Raw genomic sequence first — 13,335 nt, 5'->3', positions numbered from 1 at the left:
TAATTACGAGTTACATTTGCAGGATGAATTCCTTCTTTTTAAAAAAGAGACAATTTACCAATTAATTTTTACACAGAATGTATAAAATAATCTCTCTAAAATATTAAGATTTAAAAGTAGGCAAACTTTTGTTTCTCTCTGACGTGCACCTAGCAACTGCGCTAGAAGCGTAGGCCACTCTCGAGAGGTACCTTGTCCGTCAGAGCTGTCAGCAGCCAGGCCGTTAGGGCTGTGCTCTTCCGACGTCTGCCTGTACAGCCCCGCGGACAGTCTTCTCTCAGCATGCTGCAGTCTCTCACAGCCAGCTGGGGCGCAAAGGAACTCGATCTGCTTTGCCATCACCTTTTCAGGCTGCTAGTAAGTAAAGCAAAAATAAAATCAGTAACTAAAACATTCTACATGGTTTTAATGGTTTAAAGATGCCAATTTCAGACTCCAGCAAATATATTTAGTATTCATTAAATTAGTTCACACTTCATGTGGTATACACATTCCATAAATATGCTTAGATGTCTATATCATCATGGTAAAACATAAAATGTTGGATTTTGTGCAAAAGAAAAAAACCTTCCTGCTCATCCTTGAAAGAGAATTCCACTTCAGCTCAAAGGCAAAATAACCTTAGCTTTGTTTCCCAAAGTACTGAGTCCTTTAAAATATTTTTTTTAAAAAGGAACCTCAGAGCAACAGCAACATCTGCTATAATCTGCTTCTAACACACAGGGTGACATCTTGGCATTTTTTATTTTAGGATCTGGCACTACACATGCTCTGATATGATGACAGTATGTTTGGGGGAGAAAAGGTGTAAAATGGCTGTCTAGAAGAACAAGACAAATACACCTCCCACCAAAATCAAACAATGCAAATTATGCAGGAAACACGAGTGCCAACAAGAATCTTCACCTTGCTCGTGGAATGAGACTGCGGTATTTCCCAACCAATCGTAAAAAGACATGCTTTAAAAATCACAATTAAGTTGGCTGACATACAAATTTATCTCTGTGTGTGTTTTGTAAGTTTCTTCTTTATGTATTGCTTTAAGTTACTTACATGTGACACTGAAAGCACTGTATTTATGTATTTTGCCGAGCAGGTAATAATCAAAATGCAGATAGGAATCACTACCATTCCATATAAAACAGTAGCACAAGGAAGCTCCTATATAAAATTAGTTACGAAAAATCCTGATTCACAGTAGTAAAAATCAACAGGTGAAAAATATTAATTCAGAGACTGGGATAAAAGCTTATGCTATTTTTCTGAATGCACATAAACCAGATCAAAAGAACAGTAATGTCGATTCACTCGAGCTTATTAATTGATAAAACTTCAGCAAGATTTCTGAGGAGGAAATGGAGTTTTCATCCTCTGAACAAGACAAAAACAAGACTTGGCACTACTGAATTTGACCCGAAGCAGTCACTAGGCAGAAGATCAACAGGAATAAAACTTACAGTGTTTTCTAAAAGGTTAAATTAAATTAACACCTTTTAGAAATGTTAAATTAGATTTAAATTAAATGTTAATTTTCACATACAACAATAACTCAATAGCAAAAGCACCTGAAGCTACACATTAATTTAAGGATTTTGTTACCATACACGAATTGAAATGATTTAACAATAGCTACCATGGCAATTGATGTTGTGTTGAGAACGAGTTCTAGTTTATCTCAGAGTTGTATTACACACAGCCATAGTCAACATGGCTGTTTTCCTGGTACCAAATTGAGTTTTCTTAGGTAGAGAATCTGTCTTTCTTCCTACAAACTACAAAGAATAAATATCACTCTATCAGATTCTGCTCATAACCAAATCAAACTACATTGTTGTTGCTATCTTGTTGATACAGCTGTGGATCAGATGACATTTAAAAAACCACCAGAAAGGAATCCAATCCCTGGATGCTTAAAACCGAAGCTAGCCGAAGCAGCCATTTATTGTTCATCGACAGACATTATTAGGAAATGTTAACTGGTGGTTTACGTTACCTGTGAACTAAGAGCAGCAAGTTCTTCACTCTTAGCTTTAGCCTGCTGGAAGAGTGTCTGCACAGAATCCTGGAAATCTGGAAATCCATCCTATGGGCCAAAGCATAAGTCCTTTTTAGTTGGAGTTTGTAAATAAAATATCAGAACTGGGAAGACAGGCCCAAGTAAACAGCTTTAATCCTACAGTTCAAGTAATCATGATTAAAATTTTAATGTATAATACTTCACTTCAGACTTTTATGGTACGAACTTTATTTCTACAGCTGTAACATCAGTAAAAATACAAATGAAAAAGAGAAAAAGATTTATACGTTTATACATTTCACATAGCATTTCATTCATCTAGTGGTTCAACTAGTAATATTCACTATCTTCATACTGAACATTCTTTTCTTTTTCTTATTTTTGGTTTGAAAACCACCACAAAAATATTTTCATGGAAATAGCATTTTCCATAGCTTAGATTTTCCGATACAATAGATTGCAGAAGTACAATTACAGCAAAGGGATGGACATTTTTATGAACATTTTTCTTTCACAGCCTCTACCCAAGGGCCTTCACTGGTTAATCTTACCATAAGTTTTCTTTGCCAGCACTGGGTGGTGTTGGCTTCTTAATTTTTGCCAGTTTGCATTTTGGTATCAATATTCAAAAATTTTTGTTACATTTTATTTACTGTAGTTGTGTATACATTTATTTTGTAAATTCTTCTATCCCTATAAACTTCAGAAATGCACTCTGCTTTACAGATTTGATAAATACTCAACTCTACCCTCCAGTTTTTCTAAAGCTTTATCTTGTTTGCTTTGTTTTTTAAATTGAACTCTCTAGTCCATCAGGATTTTATTTTGTTATATGTAATATCGTAAAGAACCAATGTAAATTTCCTTCGAAGTGCTACCCAATAATCCCAACCCGAATTTCAGAATTCTTCCATGTTGACTTGTGATTTCTCCTTCAGCATTTCATGTAAGAGGCAATGGGGATTTGAATTCTCAACACCTGCACTCAAGTTCCAATTCTACCACTTAACACTGGATGAGTAATTTAACCTTTCAGAAGGTTAGTTTCCTCATATGAAAAATAAAGATAAGAGCAACTATCTGTTAGGGTTGTTGTGAGGAGCAAATGAGATACTGCCTTCAGCATGTAATCACTGCTAAATAAGTGTATCAATGCATACTTAATTCTTACATAAAACAGAGCCTACCTCGGGCACTCTACTCCTGGACAATATACCAACTTACATTATTACCACTGTACACTATATGTATATATAAAAGTGTCAATCTACTACTTTTCTCAGTTATTTTGTGGGTTTTTTGGTAATTTATTGCTCCACATGAAATTGTTATCTACAAATATCATGACAGCATGGTTTTAGTAACCTTACTAAAAACTACTAAAGGATTCTTCACAGAAATGGTCATTGACCTCCAAAACATTTCTCCCCTTGTTTCATGAACTATATATTTGTGTAACAAAGGGTAAATCATTAAAAACCAAAGTTCTTATAATAGCAGCAGAAAGAGATGTGATAATAACAAAATATTTTATCTTATTTGAAATAAGAGATACGGATTCAAAAGTTTTTCCCCAACAGGGTCTTGTTTTTCCACTGCAAAACTCATGTTTTCAAAGATTTCATCTACCAAACTTCCTTTCTTAAGTAGTAATTTACTATTTTAAAATTCAAAGACATGAAATGAAACGGAGTCAGAAGCAAATAAATTTGACATCTTGAGATGGTCTCATGTAGCTTTATGGTGGGTAAACATATAATCAACATTTTTATTTTTTAATAGTTATTTATTTATTTTGAGAGAAAGAGAGAGAATGTGAGCAGGGCAGGGGCCCAGGTAGAGAGAGAGAGAGAGAGAGACAGACAGACAGACAGACAGAGACAGAGAGGGAATGCCAAGCAGGCTCCACACTCTGCATGGAGCCCAATGTGGGGCTCGATCTCACAGCTGTGAGACCATGACTTGAGCCAAAATCAAGAGTAGGATGCTTAACCGACGAGCCACCCAGGCACCCTAGAATTTTTTTAGTATTGAAAAAAGCTTCCTGTCTAGGCCCCTACAAGACCAAAGACCCTTGGCTCAGAAGAATGTATGGAAAATCATTAACGGAGCCAGAATGAACTTTATGCAAGTGTATATAATCTAAGTCTAAATCAAAAGTACACTTTTTTAGTCATTCAGTGTTTCTCTCAGAACTTAATTTAGACCTAAAAATCTAACTTTCTGTTTAGCAATCTCTCCTTTAAGTTCTGAAGTTCAACAAGGTAAGGTAGTAGAAGACTTGGAAAAGAGAAGCTATCATTTTCCAGGTGACTACCATGTACCACCAATTCCCAACTATCATTTTACATATATTATCTCATTTAATCCCCACCACAAACAACCCTGGGTTTCTCTCATTTTACAGCTACGGACATTGGCTTCAAAGCCCGTGCTCAAACGATAAAGTCCTAGACTTACATACTTAATGAAACTCCTAACAATAAACAGAGGCACATCTCTTGGATTTTCATAAGCTGAACGGGTTTAACCCTCTGATTTATACTGAGTTCCAAATCCAATTGTACTACTTATTTGCTGTGATACTGGACAGACCATTTCATCTTTCTGTGTCTACTCTGCTAACTTTAGAACCATTTTTTTTTTAACGTTTATTTATTTTTGACGCAGAGAGACAGAGCATGAACAGGGGAGGGGCACAGAGAGAGGGAGACACAGAATCTGAAACAGGCTCCAGGCTCTGAGCTGTCAGCACAGAGCCTGACGCGGGGCTCGAACTCAAGGACCATGAGATCATGACCTGAGCTGAAGTCGGATGCTTAACCGACTGAGCCACCCAGGTGCCCCTAGAACCATTTTAAAGAAGCAAAAATTGATAAAGAACACTTAGCACAATGTTTGGCACACAGATATTACCCAACAAATGTCTGCTACTGATATTTATTAAGTTCCCTTTAAAAGCTACTGGATTTAACCACAGTAAAATAGAGAACACGCTGTTAAGTGACTTACTGCATTTCTATGCTATAGCATAAGCAGCTCAGAGATTACTTACATACTAGACATCTTGGGTTTTTAACACTAAAACCAGCAGGACAATATTGACCATACTGGTAGGGAACTGTTCTAGTGGAAAGAACAGTGGAAATCTGGAAATACTTGTTTGTTCATTCATACAAAATCTCTTGTTTGCATAATAGGTTCTAGACTCAGTACTCGATGCCTGGACTCCATGCCTCCTGCCCTTCTAGCAAACAGTCTAGAGAAGGCAAGGACGAAGAGATCCCGAGCACAGACGCCGTCAGGGAAGGCTTCCCAGAAGGCATGACATCTAGGCTGAGACTTGAAAGAAGAGAAGGCTCTAGGGAAAGAGAGCAGCTTATATAAAAGCCTGGAGGCAAAAAGAACAGGAGGGCACACTTGAGAGGCTGGAGACTATTTAACATAGCTCAGGGAGAAACATAGCTCTCAGGGAGAAAATGAACCCAATCTGTGTTTCTGAAAGTCCAATCTGAATGTGATGGGGGCAATGTACTGAGGGGGCAAGGATGGTGGTAGGGAGACTGGTTAGAAGGCTGTGACCAAGACAGAGAATAGTGGCCTTACAACAGAGAAACACACGAATTCCTAAGATACGGCTTTGGCAACCAGGAGTTTGGTGGTAACATTCTCTAAAATAATGAATTCAGCACCAAGAAGGAGGCTTGGGAGGGAGCAGAAGGTTGATGAATTCAGTAGGGGACAGGCTACATCTTACCCTCTGGAGACCTCTGTGTAGGTAAGTTTGCAAGGCAGGTTCACGGAGTTGTGAACTTGGGGCAAGAGTCAGGTTGGATAACTACACTAGAGAATTCCAGCTTCTCAACAAGCCCTGGGTGGGGGGTGCCCAGGCCAGAATCTCCAATATTCCGGTATTTTTAAAGGAACTCACAGAAGAAAGAGTGATCTATCTAGTCTTCTTATGTTAAGAACTAGATGTGTGATCCCAGGTAGGAAAGTTAACTTCATTATTGTTCAATGGAGATTTAAACCATCTGCTTTATCTGGCCAGTGGAGATTTGTGGGGATTCCATGAAGTAATGCAAACAGTGACTCTTGGAAAAGCCCACATTGCTATACAAACATACAGTGGCATCACTGTCAGGATTATTCAACCATGAGAATTTGGAAAAGCTGGAAGGGGTAACTTCAAACTCTACATGCGTGCGCAAGTTTTTGGGAAATGGACACTGCTCCTTCATTAATAAAGAGAAGTAAAAACATGCAATAAGCAATAAACAATATCCAAGTAATGAGTGGTCTGTCTCTGTAATGAAGACATTAGTCATTCTGATTTTCTCCCACAGTCTTTGATAGTTCTTAACGGAAAAATACAGGACTGAGGAGCTATCACTACATGATCTAGGTTTCAGGTACCCAAAATATGTGGCTTAGAAATAAAAGTGAGAACATTCCCAAGAAACTGGTGTCTTTCATATTATGTTTGGTGCAGGACTTTTGTTATATGTCTCTCAAGCTTTTTTCCCAAGAACCAGCTGTACCACGCTATGAGCAATTTATCTTCATGTCATATTCTTGGCTGCTGCCATTAATCACAGTGTTCCCTTACTGGTGAGACTCTGATTCTGAGCACTGAGAAAATAAAAGACACAGGGTGGGATGCTGTTCGTGACCTAATTACTCTCATCCCATTGGTCTCCACCCCCATTCCTCCTCAACTTTCCCACCAAATACCGGCAAGCTTTAAAGCCACTGCTTAGCTGTCTTTAAAATGACTTGTTCCAACAGATGTTCTCAGCCTCACACGTGCATTTTCCTTTTTTTTTTCTACTCACACTTTCTATATGAATAGCAGATTGTAATGCTTCTGTTTTTCTGATCCAGAGGGGAAGAGTCTACATCAAATTAGACCAGCTTTCTCTCAATAGCTTAGTAACAGCGTAGGTGGATGTTCTGACCCTCTTCCCTCCCCCTGCCTCCCTCTCCCACCCCCACCCCCCTGGAACTGCTAGCAGATGTTTCCTCTAAGTCTTTCTTCTTCAAAACCCCAATTCTCTGACTTTCTGGACTCTATTAACAAACTGCATTTCTTTCATGCAGTTATCTCTGATTGCTTGGCACTCCCAGCCCACACAGGATCAAGAATGCTGTCACCTCCCATCTCTCTCCCTAGTTTCCAGCAATGTCAGTGAACGAAGAAAACTTACAGATGAGATTGGAACAGTAACCACCATATCCTTCCTCTCTTCCAAGACACTACTTACGACACTGAAGGTAATGACAGGGTTTGTTCTGAGAACATGTTATGTTCTTAATGAAAAAGAAAGGCTATCAACTCAAATCTATTTTAATTAATATTAAAAAAAAAATTTTTTTTTTAATCTTTATTTTGAGAGAGAGACACAGTGTGAGCAGGGGAGGGGTAGAGAGACGGGGAGACACAGAATCCAAGGCAGGCTCCAGGCCCTGAGCTGTCAGCCCAGAGCCCGACGCGGGCTCGAACCCATGAACTGTGAGATCATGACCTGAGCCAAAGTCGGACACCTAACCGACTGAGCCACCCAGGCGCCCCTAATTAATATTTTTTAAAAATGAGGGAAAGATATGAGTGCCAGGGACTTTGGCTGTTGGTTTTTCACCCCCTTTAGTTGTCAAGCTGTCTTAAACACACTGTCCTAGGTACAGTATAAGTAAATCAAGCTAATTTTTCTTGATTTACTCGGTTTAACCTCCTTCCAAAGACAGTGCTTTTCCTCATGCTAAGCATTTAGTTTAACAAATGGTAACGTCTTATATTTAAATACATTTTGTAATTTATGTTGTTAAATTTTCTACTCAAAACTTAATTGTTCGGATAAGCTTCCTTGAAACAGAAAATGGTAACTGCCACCCTTTCCCCTTTCTTCAAAGACTTCAGTTGCTATACACGCTTGGCTTTTCATACCAGACTAGCAGGAGAAAAGGTATAATTCTAACAGTGTTTTTATAGCCAAGGTTCATGAGCACCCAGGAAGGTAGTTCTGCTTTGCAGTTTAGGAGTCAGACCTAGATTAGGAGCCCTGGCTCTGCCACTAGATAGCAATGTGGCAACTTGAGCAAGCTCCTGAGACTTCACGGGTGTCTCCTTGGCTATACACAGAAATCATAAAGCCTCCATATAATGAGAGACAGGAAGGTTTGTGATCATGAATTTCAAATGCCTAGCAGGGACAGGCATACAATACATTCAGGAAAAAGCAGTTATTTTTCCAAGTGTCCCAGAGCTTAGGTTTGGGGTTTCTGATAAAAAAGGAAAGAATAAACAAAATTCATTTTTATTTTAGCTGAAAGTGGATTTACACCAAGGGTTGTATTCCAGGTGGACAAGTTATTCATCTAGCCTTGACAGGAGAAATATTCCCAAGCCTTGCTTACTAACCTACAGGGTTGAAGAGGTGCCTTCCCTAGAGGCTCCACTGAGTTACCCTAAGGCCTCCCCAAGCTAGCAAGCTTTTCCTCTGTGTCCACTTCATTATTCTAGGAATTACAGAAAGAAAGTTCAACATCTTTATGTTGTTTTGTTTTTTTAATTTTATTTGAGAGAACATGCAAGTGGGGTAGAGGGACAGAAGGAGAGAGAGAATCTTAAGCAGGCTCCACACTCAGTGTGGGGTGGCCTGACCCGGGGCTCCATGCCATGACCCTGGGATCATGACCTGAGCTGAAATCAAGAGTCAGAGGCTCAACTAACTGAGCCACTCAGGCGCCCCTAAAATCTCTAGGTTTTTTAATGTCAAACTTTCCCTGTAGAAAGGAGTGCTACTTAAGGACAACAGATTATGCTGAGTACTTTACTATAATATGTATCCTGTATTAAACAAAAACAATCAAATAAATAGCTAACTATCCTTCAAGGGGAACAACTGGGGTGCTTGGGTGGCTCAGTCTGTTGCAAGTCTGACTCGATTTCAGCTCGGGTCAGGATCTCCCAGTTCCTGAGATAGAACCCAGAGCCGGGCTCCATCCTGCCAGCAAGAAGCCTGCTTGGGATTCCCTTTCTCTCTCTCTCTCTGACCCTTCCCCACTCGCACTGGCTCACACTCTCAAAACTACCATTACAAAATATCTTTCGGGTGGGAGGGAGGTGAGGGTGGGTGATGGGCACTGAGGAGGGCACCGGTTGGGATGAGCACTGGGTGTTGTATGGAAACCAATTTGACAATAAATTTTATATTAAAAAAAATCTTTAAAAGGGAACAACTCACTACATAATAAGAGGAAAAATATCAGACAAGGATTTTAAAACTTCTAGCCAATCCTTCACAAACAGTTCAGGAAATTACATAATTCAGCAACAAGAAAACACTTTCATTTAGTTTCGTTAGTTTATCCTAATGCACTGATAATGGCACGCAAGAAATTTTTTCTTTCCCTTACGTGTCTATTTGTGATGTCATTTCTATTTTATCTACTGACATTACATTTCTTTTTGTTCATTATAAAAATTATCTTTTTTAAGGGGTGTCTGGGTAGCTCAGTTGGGTAAACGTCCAACTCTTGGTTTTGGCTCAGGTCATGGTCTCAAGGATCCTTACTTTAAGCCCTGTGTTGGGCAGGCAGGCTCTGTGCTGACAGTGCAGAACCTGCTTGGGATTCTCTCTTCCTCTCTCTGCCCCTCCCTTGCTCATGCACTCTTCTCCCTCTCTCTCAAGAAAAATAAATAAACTTAAAATTTTTTTTCTTAATTATCTTTTTAAAATGAAAAGAAGTCAGCAACTTGGCATGTATGCCAATTAGTTACTGTCAAGGATTTCAGAAACATGAAAATTAAAGACAAAATTCTCATTCATATGGACCTAGTAATTAGTAATCTGCTGTCATTTACAATGTGCTAAGGTTATCTTTATAGTATATTCTTTTAATAGAGAATTAGTAATTCAAATGAAATAAGAAACACTATGTTAAAAGAATTCTAAAATCTTTCTAGTTGTACTTATGAAGTCCTTGGTGTCAGTCATATATTCTGAACAAACTGTTCTCACTGTTCTCTAAAAATGCACAGGATTTTCTCCTCCGTGTCTTTGCCCATGCTAGATAGACTACCTTTGTGATGCCCTTCTACCCTCCACCCCACATCTTTACCTTCTGAAATCCTACCCTTATTTTAAAACCCAGCCCTGGGTGGCTCAGTTGGTTGGTTGAGTGTCCAACTTCAGGTCATGAACTCGCGGTTCATGGGTTCAAACCCCGCATCAGGCCCTGTGCTGATAGCTCGGAGCCCGGAGCCTGCTTTGGATTCTGTGTCTCCCTCTCTCTCTGTTCCTCCCCCGCTCACACTCTCTCTCTTTCTCAGAAATAAATAAAGATTAAAATTTTTTTTTTAAAAATAAAATAAACCAGCTCAAACAGTTATCTACTCAACAGAGCCTCCCTTAATTTCTCCTCATGCCAGAAACTCTCCCCTTCGCAGTAGCCACATAGAAAGTAGATCTAGACAAAGCACTAATACTTGATGAAAAGTCTTAAGGGAGTAACAAACCTATACAATACTAACTAGCTCAGTACCAGCTTCCAGAACCAATGAATAGCTCCACTATCTCAAATCTGAATTACAGTACACAAAAGAATTTGGACAAGGACTTATGCCAATACTGTATATCTTGCAAAGGATTACAGTGGATACAGGTGTAGGTACACACATGCATAACACACACACTCACACACTCTGAAGAGATACTGTCACCCTGCACCACAGGAGTGCTTTTAAAAAACTAAGCAAAAACAAAACAAAATTAAAAACAAACCAACAAAAAAAAGTAAACTGCCCTAAATTCAAAGTTAAAGTCCCTATTTCTTTCTGGGAAACATCAAGAGTGGTCTGTAAGAGCATTTAACATTCAACCTCAGCTGAGGTCATGATCTCACGGTTCATGGGTTCGAGCCTCGTGTCAGGCTCTGTGCTGACAGCTCAGAGCCTGGAGCCTGCTTCAGATTCTGTGTCCCTCTCTCGCTCTGCCCCTCCCCCGCTTATGCTCTGTCTGTCTGTCTGTCTGTCTCTCTCTCTCTCTCTCTCAAGAATAAACATTAAAAAATAAAGTAGCCTGCAGTTGACTAGTCATGTATCTTATTTGGGAGAGGTTAGAACTGTTATTCACAGAAAAATAAAATGCTGATTATCTTAATTCTAAATCCAGAACCCTTCAAATGGCTTTATGAACACTAGTAAAACAATAAACTAACCATACAGAACTATCATTCAATTATCTATAGTGCAACATATTTAAAGGAATAGAAGGGTCACATCTAATGCTATAACCTAATGCTCTGAACTACTAAAATGAAACTCAAAACATTGTGACTGGATACAAAAAATATTTTGCTTAAATTTCAGATAAGAGCCACTGAGAAGGTCAGAAAGATTTATCAATACAGCCTAACAAGAAAAAAATTACAGATCAAACAGTCCATGAGATTTGTGATCTCAAACTTTCTTTTTTTTTTTTAAATTTTTTTTAGCGTTTATTTATTTTTGAGATAGAGAGAGACAGAGCATGAATGGGGGAGGGTCAGAGAGAGGGAGACACAGAATCCGAAACAGGCTCCAGGCTCTGAGCTGTCAGCACAGAGCCCGACGCGGGGCTCGAACTCACGGACCACGAGATCATGACCTGAGCTGAAGTCGGCCGCCCAACCGACTGAGCCACCCAGGCGCCCCATCGTGATCTCAAACTTTCAATGTTCAACAGTGATCTCTGCAGACAGACAATGAGGGAAACTGGGGCTTAAATGTGAGAACAGCCTGAGTCAGGATCACAACAGGTCCTGAGTCAGGGCCAACAGTGGGAGAGGAAGGTGGTCAGAACTTCTAGCCTAGCAGCTGACTACCTTTCCCAGTCACTGGGTAGGTTTTATACCTTTTCCTCTAAATCCTCTCTCTGATGGCACGTGCCTTCTTAGCAGTCTCTGTGTTTACCTGCCTTCCCTCTCAGTGGCAGAGTCACCAAATCTACAGGGATTCTCTCTCATTATCTTGGGATGCAACAGGATAAAACTATTTCACTAGTTAGATTATCTTCTAATGGCCTTTTGGATCATTTCAAGTTTTTTTTTGCATAGTATCTGAAGCTAACCCATCTTAAACATTACTCAAGACCTAATAAGAGGTTGATTACAAATATAAGCACAACGTTTTAAATTCTTCCCTTCTTTAAGAACCAATGCTTTAGGCTAAAGTTTTTAAGAAATCAAAGATGCTTAACCATGGCCATTCATTATTTCATCTAACAGATTTTATTAAGTGCCTATTAAGTGCAAGGCACTATTATAAAATCTGAGTATAAAGTAGTGGACAGATAAGAGCTGTACTCTCATCTAATGGGGAAGACTGACAATAAAAATAAATACATAATAGTTTCATGTACCAGTAAGTGCTATGAAAACAAACAAACCAGGAAAATGAGCCTAAATGTGATTTTGAGGTAAAGGTGCCCTTTTAGAAAGGGAAGCAGCTATGTCAGAGCAAATTCTCAGCTATGAGCTAAAGCCAGGTGAAGAGCTAAAGATCTAGGTAGGGGAACAGTGAGTGATGAGGCACAAATGAGTTTGGCATGTTCCAGCAACAGAAAGTGGGTCAGTGTAGCTGGGACACAGTAAGAATGGGGAAGTGTGGTAGCAGATGAGGCCAGAGATACAAAGTTAGAGTCAGATCATAGAGGATCTTAGATGCCTCAGGAAAAAGTGTAGATTTTATTCTAGGTACGGTAGAAAGCCCTGGAAAGATTTAAGCAAGGAAGGGATTTATGTTTGTTTCTTTCTTTCTTCCTTTTTTTCTTTTGTAATTGTTTGTTTTTTTTTTTATTATTTTTTTATTTTTGACAGAGCACAAGCAGGGGAGAGGGGGACAGAGGATCGGAAGCAGTCTCTACACTGTCAGCAGTGAACCTGATGTGGGGGTCGAACTCACTAACCATGAGATCATGATCCTAGCCAAAGTTGGATGCTCAACCGAGCCACCCAGGTGCCCCAGGATTTATGTTTTTAAAAGATAACTGTGGCTTTGGTATGGCTGAAAGAATAGTCCAAACAGATGCTTAGTTAAAATAATGAGACAATTTAGGATAGTCAAACATAGTTTATTTGTTTGAACTTGAAATTAAATAATGGATGGCTAAGAGAATTAATGACCCCCCCTCCCCCCCCTTGTCAATCCCCTGCCCAAGAAAAAAAGGAAGGAGCTCTCTGACTTCAAATTTCTACTCTGCTTCAGACTGGCCTTTAAAAAGTATTTATTCCAAATTAAGGGACAGTGGTTTTGAAACCATTCTATAGTTCTGACAGCC

The 13,335-nt window shown here is 39.3% G+C and overlaps 1 protein-coding gene across 2 annotated transcripts in view; it reads right to left on the bottom strand.

The window, feature by feature from the left end:
• Nucleotides 1–13,335, bottom strand: part of NAB1 (NGFI-A binding protein 1) — a 46,422-nt gene that overhangs the window by 8,106 nt on the left and 24,981 nt on the right. Inside the window, exons 5-6 of one of the 2 annotated variants that reach the window (XM_042949477.1) lie at nt 1,994–2,083; nt 192–354 (exon numbers count right to left, since the gene is read on the bottom strand). In XM_042949477.1, the coding sequence (XP_042805411.1) occupies nt 192–354; nt 1,994–2,083 (253 nt within the window). The remainder of the gene's footprint in view (nt 1–191; nt 355–1,993; nt 2,084–13,335) is intronic. The other variant, XM_042949478.1, reaches the window with a different exon arrangement.

The sequence above is a fragment of the Panthera leo genome, chromosome C1 (assembly GCF_018350215.1).
Source record: "Panthera leo isolate Ple1 chromosome C1, P.leo_Ple1_pat1.1, whole genome shotgun sequence".
Classification (NCBI taxonomy): domain Eukaryota; kingdom Metazoa; phylum Chordata; class Mammalia; order Carnivora; family Felidae; genus Panthera; species Panthera leo.
Note: the sequence above shows the minus strand (reverse complement) of the source record. Positions and strands in the feature narration are given on the sequence as shown.